Source organism: Penaeus chinensis, chromosome 3, assembly GCF_019202785.1.
Source record: "Penaeus chinensis breed Huanghai No. 1 chromosome 3, ASM1920278v2, whole genome shotgun sequence".
NCBI classification, from domain to species: domain Eukaryota; kingdom Metazoa; phylum Arthropoda; class Malacostraca; order Decapoda; family Penaeidae; genus Penaeus; species Penaeus chinensis.
The window spans coordinates 7947092-7954591 of NC_061821.1; the positions used below are offsets into that span (position 1 = coordinate 7947092).

Here is a 7500-nt window from a genome sequence, read left to right on the forward strand (position 1 = left end):
CTCTCTCTCTCTCTCTCTCTCTCTCTCTCTCTCTCTCTCTCTCTCTCTCTCTCTCTCTCTCTCTCTCTCTCTCTCTCTCTCTCTCTCTCTCTCTCTTGCTCTCTCTCTCTCTCTTGCTCTCTCTCTCTCTCTCTCTCTCTCTCTCTCTCTCTCTCTCTCTCTCTCTCTCTCTCTCTCTCTCTCTCTCTCTCTCTCTCTCTCTCTCTCTCTCTCATAGAGATAATGGCCATAGTTACATATAGACAATGTTAACTTTCACAAGTATGATTACAGTAACTGGGATGCTGACCAGAGAGCCAGAGCAATTACTCTTCGTTTCCTGCTTAGCCTGAATAAAGAAAAATCAAGTGACAGAAGCATTGCTGAAGCAACTGTGCAAGGTATCAGGTATCAGTATGCTAAGTGCAAAGGCGATCGTCGAGATTTTGGCAACTCTCAGTCCCACCGATACAAGACGAGACTCCTGCAAGCTTTACTCTTGCTCTTGCCATTACTAGATGAGGTAAGCTAGATTGCAGTAATAATATTCATTGATGAATTGGAGATAAGATATAACCATAAGCTTATTTTAAAGATCGGATATTGTGTGGTTTGAGAAATTATGAATCCTCATTTGCATCAACTACTATATAGGAAGAATGCCTGCTGAGCTTGTCCTGGTTATGCAAAGGCTTGATCAAGGAACACCAGCAGCCAAGTGTCCGTTACATGCAAGAGTGGGGCATTGCACTCATCATAATTTTTCACCCCAGTTTCTACCCTCAACTGCTGAAACACTTTTTGGAGGTATGACCAAGTATGTGCCTTATCAGATGTATATGTAAGTAAGAAGGAGTTAATTCTCATAAGAAGTTGATATTTTATTGCTCACAAGCTAAGTGTTCTTCTCTCCACTTGGGTAAGGGTTCAAAGGAGCGAGTCGGATGTGTTGGCTCTTTCCTGGCCTCCCTCACACATGTGGCTTGTACCACAGAAGAGGAGGAAGTTCTAAGTCAGGCAATCCAGTACACACTACCTTGGTGTATGGCACAGCACTTCAATACTAGGCTTTATGCTCAAGTAAGTGTTTGTTGTGGCTACTTGACAGTTAGGATACTTGTGGTTTCTGGAAATAAGGACATGCTTGTAATGTGTTTGATTGAAATAGTTCAGTTTTGTGCTGTTAATTTGATTTATAGACAGGAAAAAAAAATAGTATAGAGAATAAATTGTTACACATGAAAGGAAGTATTTAGAAACTATAACAGCAAATTATGACAGCTCTTTTCATCAGGTCTCTTTGAGGAAGATATGGCATCACTGCCAAGCCATAAATGCAACAGCTGTACTGGATAAGTATGATCCCATGCAACAGTGCCTACAGTTTGTGGTAGAACAAGGCAGTGCAGCTCGTAACACCCTGAATATGCTGAATGATTTTTATTTCAAAGTGTTCCATCCTGTTCAACATTACACATTGCAGGTACATAAGACAAGCATTTTATAAGCTTCTTAAAGGTTTGGTAAAAATTATATATAATTAAAAAAATATAATCTTTATTTGTAAATTAATTTAAACTTATTATTTACCTGTAAAATTACTTACAAGATTTTGCACCAAAATCATCAACAGACTATTGTTTATGACCTGCCATGTCTGTCACTGCTGGCTAATGATGAATGGCTGACCGTGGACTTTATTATGGGTGCCATGGATTCATCCATTCTTCCTGTGAGAAGCGAGATTCCACTGCACAACATGGATAAGGTTCTGGCTGAGTCTTCCCCAGCACCTTGGGTGATCAAAGCTGCTGGTGAGTTGCAGGATATTCTCTTGCATTTAGTACTAGAGACATGCAATTTAGAGCAGCTTTGTCTAGAATTGATGTACTTATTCAGTATTCTCCCAGTTCATATGGAGATATACTTGTGTAAAGAAAAGAGTGTTAAAAAGCAAGAACAATTTCTGTATATTTTACATGAATATAATTCATGGCATCACAAGTTTAATGTAAAAATATATTTAGTGCATGAATTGAGTACATTTTTTGATTCATACAAAAAATTCCAGGTGAGCCATCATTCCCAGAGGACAGTGAAGTATCTGGCAGCCCTGTGCTTAATGTACAGAGGAAGATAACTCCTTGGAAATCAATGATTTCTGAGCTAACTGCCCCTCTTGACTTGCCAAATATGGTAATTCTTGTTTGTTTATCTTTGTGACAGCAATATTTATAGCTTACTAAAATTGCAAAATGCTGTCAACAGTAGCATGTCCAGACTTACCTGACTGGGGTGGCAAAAGTGAACCCTCACTTATGTCATCAAGTACAACCATTTGCATGTGCCCATACACATAATGAGACATGCACGCGCGCGTGCACACACACACACACACACACACACACACACACACACACACACACACACACACACACACACACACACACACACACACACACACACACACACACACACACACACACACACACACACACACACACACACACACACACACACACACACACACACACACACACACACACACACACACACACACACACACACACACACACACACACACACACACACACACACACACACACACACACACACACACACACACACACACGTGTGTGTGTGTGCAAACACACATACATGTCCAAAGGCAGGCACAGGCATCCCCCCCCCCCCACACACACACATATCTTTTATCTATACTATTCATATCTGCTTTAATTCTTAATATTAGTGGCCAGTTGTAGGCCACCCCTAGGAATACCCATGAAATTACAAATGTTTGATGCTGGGTATATGCAATGTCAACTATAGTCTTTATAAAATAGAGAAATAGAAATAAAATCAGAGTGGACAGTGCACATATACACACATTATCAGCATTAGTGGGTCAATAATGCTATGGTTACTATATTATAACTCTTGAGATTAAAGTCATTGTACAATTACAGAATCCTCACATTTTCAGACACAGCCAAGAAATGTAAACCTAACATTCAAGATGCATATTTTCATCATTATTTTACATGCTCTGTATTTGAAATAAAGAAAATTAGAACAAAATGTAGCGGCTTTCTGATTTTTCAGGCTGAACCTCGGCAACAGCGTGGAGGCTTGATTCTGGTTGCTTCACTGATTGATAAGCCACCTAACCTTGGTGGCTTGTGCCGGACCTGTGAAGTTTTTAGTGTGCAGGAATATGTAGTTCCTTCTCTTGCAGTGCTGGAAGATCAGACCTTCAACTCACTTTCCTTAACTGCTCAGCAGTGGGTGCCTGTCAAAGAGGTGAGTATATCTGATTTTTACCATTGTCATGATCTTCAATTGTACATTATAGAAATTTATTTCATATTTAATCTTAGTTTCAGAAAATATGATATGGAAGTAATGGCTGTCATTTATGATATAATGGAATAGATGAGGGTTTGTATAGATATCTTTTATCTTTGATTAACAGGTTAAACCAGATAACCTTGCAGAGTACTTGAGAACCCTTCAGAATGAAGGTTATACATTAGTTGCAGCAGAACAAACTGCCAACAGCAAGAAGCTCTCTGAATACAGCTTCCCAGAAAGAACGGCCGTAATTTTAGGGTAAGTATTAGATCTTATTTATAGATATTCACTGCTAGAGGATTTCATTTCATTAGGGTTTATTTCTTTGTTATAGTTGAGCTAGATAAAAGTTCTTTGAAAGAGTGCCCCAAAAGAGTTTGTGGTGTAAAACCGATCACAATGGAGCTATAAATATTGTGATTTATATTGATCAGTCTAGGTTGTTTTACCCTGAAATCAGTACTCAAATAATTCTAGTTTTTTTCAATTTTCAGAAATGAAAGAGAAGGAATTCCATGTGAGCTCCTCCAGCTTCTTGATGTCTGTGTAGAAATCCCACAGTTTGGCATTATTCGGTCTCTCAATGTCCATGTTTCTGGAGCCCTCTTCATTTGGGAATACACACGGCAGCATCTTGCTAAACCTTCCTCTGGTTAAATGTTTTTTTTTATCATTAAATAAATCATTTCTGCATGTCATTGTAAACATAACTTTCAGTCTTAGGTGATTTGAAAGTTAATCAATCAGCCATTTCTATTTATTTTCATTTAACAAATTCTTTTATTTTTCACAAGCATACCAATTGCAGTGTCATCAAAGACTATACAATATTTTTTAAAATCTGCTAATATGGTTGCCTTTACATGATTGTATTTCAATTTTCATGTTCTTTTTATAAGCCATTTTCATCCTACTCAAATATAATTTTATTTACTTTTCATTGTGTTTCAATAACTAAATATATTACAGTGTCATAATAACCATTACATATTTATGTACATGGCCAGATCTCTGAAATTATAACATTTGTAAACAGGGTCGAATATCTCAAAATGAAGATTAAAATATAGACTGTATTGTTAGAAACAGGAATCAGAATGATTTTATGCAGAATTGGCTTTGCTTATCATAGAAGATAACAAAAGATTCTAGTAAACCTATGTAAGAGATCTTGATATTTTGATGGATTCTGATGTTCTTGAGTACCATGCACTGTTTCAACTAACAGGAAATAACTAATGGGAAAGAACCTAACTGCCATGCACCATATTCAAGGCTGGGTGGTGGGTTGTTGGTAAGGGGGTGGCGCTTGCTAGGGGTGGTACATAATGTTAATAATGATAATAATGATAGTAAGGCAGAGAGAGGGAGATGGAGACTAAGGATTATAATATTTATTAACAGAACAATTTATATACATTGCAAAAAGCCTGGGAAAGTTGTCCATGTAAACCCAGTCTGACTTATCTCCTATTGGCCTAATTAAAATGGCCATAGTTGCACATTAAGCGTACATGCATATAAAACTGCACTGCACCACAATTTCACGTGAGTTTAGTTATAGCCTTAAGTCATACAGAATCACATCTATGCTACTAATAATTAAATATGACCAGCATTTCTTTTAACTGCTAATCTTACTAGTTTACTTAACGTCTTTAAGGGACATAAGTTGCTGATTATTCTCAAATTTTACCATAGGTTGTAATGAGGTAAACTGCTCTTTTGTTCAAAATGCTGATGCTGCACCCTATTCATCATCTGTAGCAGGCCTTTACTTGTCCGTGTGGTAGGAACTGAAGCTGTTGCTAGAGCAGGAACTGAAACGGAGGCAGGCATTGAAGCAGAGGCTGGAGCTGGCAAGGTTTGAGGGACCTTGTACTGCAGGTTGTTTGGCCTCATAAATTTTCTCATGTTTTAGGCTGGTAAGTTGGGTTCCGCAATGGGACAACAGCTTTTTTTTCTACATTTTTTCTTTTATGTCATTCAGACAGATTGTGCACGAGGAAGATCTTCAATTTTGCAATTCGCGGGTCCGAGTCTAATATCATAACGCATAACACTGTTAAAACTAATAAAAACACTTCCCTAAACACTGAAATTGAAATTGAAATTAAAATTTGCAACTCTCTGGCGTACTACCTCCCGCAACAGTATTGGCTACACCAAGGTCTATATAGACCTTAGCCTAAAGCACATTTAGTATTCCGTGAGTCGCACTGCTAGTGTAACGCCGCAGTCCTCAAACGAACACTAGGAAGGTCATTCGCCTTCCATGGTAAGTCACTCATTCTGATTCTTATAAATATTGCATGAAGATAGAGATGACTTTATTTATAAGTATAGCCTTCCTGTCTCTCGATACCTTCGTCAATCTCTGTACTTATATAACTAATTATAAAGGGGATTCCCTGACAAAACTGCACTTATAATCAAACGATTTCATAAATGATCAAAGAGGTATCACCGCACCGCAATCAACAATGACCACACTCGCTTTCTTTTCATACTGAGCTTTCGCTGCGGACATGAGCACTTCCAAGCCATTTTCGACATAGCCAAAAACCTTATCAACTTCAGTATTAGCTCGACCAGCTCCTATAACGATGGAAAATTGCGTACTGTTTCCGTGGCCATGCTGCTTCACAATCCCAGCGCGTTCTGGCACTTTCGGTATGGGATTATCATCTGGTGATATGATCACCTTTCCCTTTCTCCCGTCGTAATTTCCTCCTTGTATACACTCCTGACTATAGCCCCTATAACCATCACTAATCATTCCTGTATTGGCGTAGGAGGGACCCTTCTCCCCCGTGCACATCATAAGGAACTGCTTCGCCAGCCAGTTGTAACGGCAGAGTCGTATTTGCACTCGACGTGGCGGTGAGTCTTGCCATACTAGCTCCAGGAAGGCTAGAGTGGAGGACAAGTCAAAGGAGGTCGCCATTTCTTGGAACTGAAGGGAAGGGCAATGGAGATAATGATGATGATAATAATATCAGCCACACAGCAATACTGCTTGAGGCCAAGTAAGGATAGTGACCCAGGCAACAATAGTCATAACATCGATAATGGTGATTCTGTTACTATCACTACTGTCATTAATAAAGACCATGATGATAATAACAAACACTGAATTTTATGACAAGTTATGTACTCACCGGGATTGTGTGGGCGCTGGCCGGAGGACGCACGTCTTTCAGGTGGTGGACGTAGACCTCGTTGTTGATCCGGCTTATCCTGACAGAGCGGTGCTTTTGCACCGCGAATGCTTCACCAGCGTCCAGGAAGGCCTTCGCGGGGCCGTCTTTCTGCAGGACGCGGTCAACCTGTCGTTTGGGATCGTGTGTTCATGTGATTTCACAGTGACTTTCAGGCATGAACAATATATTTAGATCAAATTAACAGGTAGGTTTCGTAAAATAATAATACAAATGTGTAACTTTGTGCTGGAGAACGAGCTATATGATGAACTATTGCAAATATTTCACAAGAGAGTTTTGTGAACCAGGTTAAAAGAAATACACATTTAGCCTTCATTTTCTTAAATATGTAACATTTTTGTTCCACGTTAAATGATAAGATTTAAAAAAAGAAACATACTGTTAGCTTCGATGAAAGATTACTTATTATGCATTTAACCTTCTCAGGAATAGACAGTGAATGATCTGCCATGGCTTTGTGGGCACTGGCGCCATTACCACTGGCCAAGGCAGCGTTACGATAAGGGGTCACTTCGCAGGCCATGCCTCTTCTGATTACATCCAAGGCTTCCTTGATGGCTGCGCGCGCCTGTTGTGTAAAAATAACTTTTAGTTAAAGTCTTGAATGAATCCATCGGCCATAACCTGACATAATGTAATCTCCAATCGACATTTCTTTCAGAAGCAGTGCTCACTTCGACAGACTTCTGGATGGCGCTGACATTGGGAAACATTTCGTTGCATCGCTGAATCCAGTTTTCGGAAACAGCTCGCGCTTGCTCGGCCTCGTCCACGACAGTTATCAGTTCCTGCATTGTCCTGGCTGTATCAATTAATTCTCCTGCCGCGTCCAGCTGTCTTTGTTGTTCCCGTCCTTCGTGCTGAAGTTCTTTTACCAATCTTTTCTCTTCTTCCAGCTTTAATTTTATAATCTCCTGCTTCTCGATCACGTCACGAAGTTCGG

General features: G+C 39.5%; 2 protein-coding genes across 5 annotated transcripts in view; one reads left to right on the top strand and one right to left on the bottom strand.

The window, feature by feature from the left end:
- The window catches only part of LOC125040269 (probable methyltransferase TARBP1), a 6703-nt gene extending 2432 nt beyond the window's left edge, over positions 1–4271 (top strand). The window contains exons 2-10 of the mRNA XM_047634829.1: positions 274–502; positions 634–786; positions 904–1059; positions 1274–1462; positions 1613–1793; positions 2051–2175; positions 3085–3282; positions 3455–3591; positions 3828–4271. Coding sequence (XP_047490785.1) covers positions 274–502; positions 634–786; positions 904–1059; positions 1274–1462; positions 1613–1793; positions 2051–2175; positions 3085–3282; positions 3455–3591; positions 3828–3990 — 1531 coding nt within the window. The 3' untranslated portion in view covers positions 3991–4271. The remainder of the gene's footprint in view (positions 1–273; positions 503–633; positions 787–903; positions 1060–1273; positions 1463–1612; positions 1794–2050; positions 2176–3084; positions 3283–3454; positions 3592–3827) is intronic.
- A 441-nt stretch (positions 4272–4712) lies between these two features.
- The window catches only part of LOC125044087, an 11149-nt gene continuing 8361 nt past the window's right edge, over positions 4713–7500 (bottom strand). For all 4 annotated transcript variants that reach the window (XM_047640548.1, XM_047640536.1, XM_047640556.1 and 1 more), the window contains exons 3-6: positions 7232–7500; positions 6937–7125; positions 6495–6662; positions 4713–6289 (exon numbers count right to left, since the gene is read on the bottom strand). The exon at positions 7232–7500 is cut by the window's right edge. In XM_047640548.1, the coding sequence (XP_047496504.1) occupies positions 5786–6289; positions 6495–6662; positions 6937–7125; positions 7232–7500 (1130 nt within the window). In that variant the 3' untranslated portion in view covers positions 4713–5785. The remainder of the gene's footprint in view (positions 6290–6494; positions 6663–6936; positions 7126–7231) is intronic.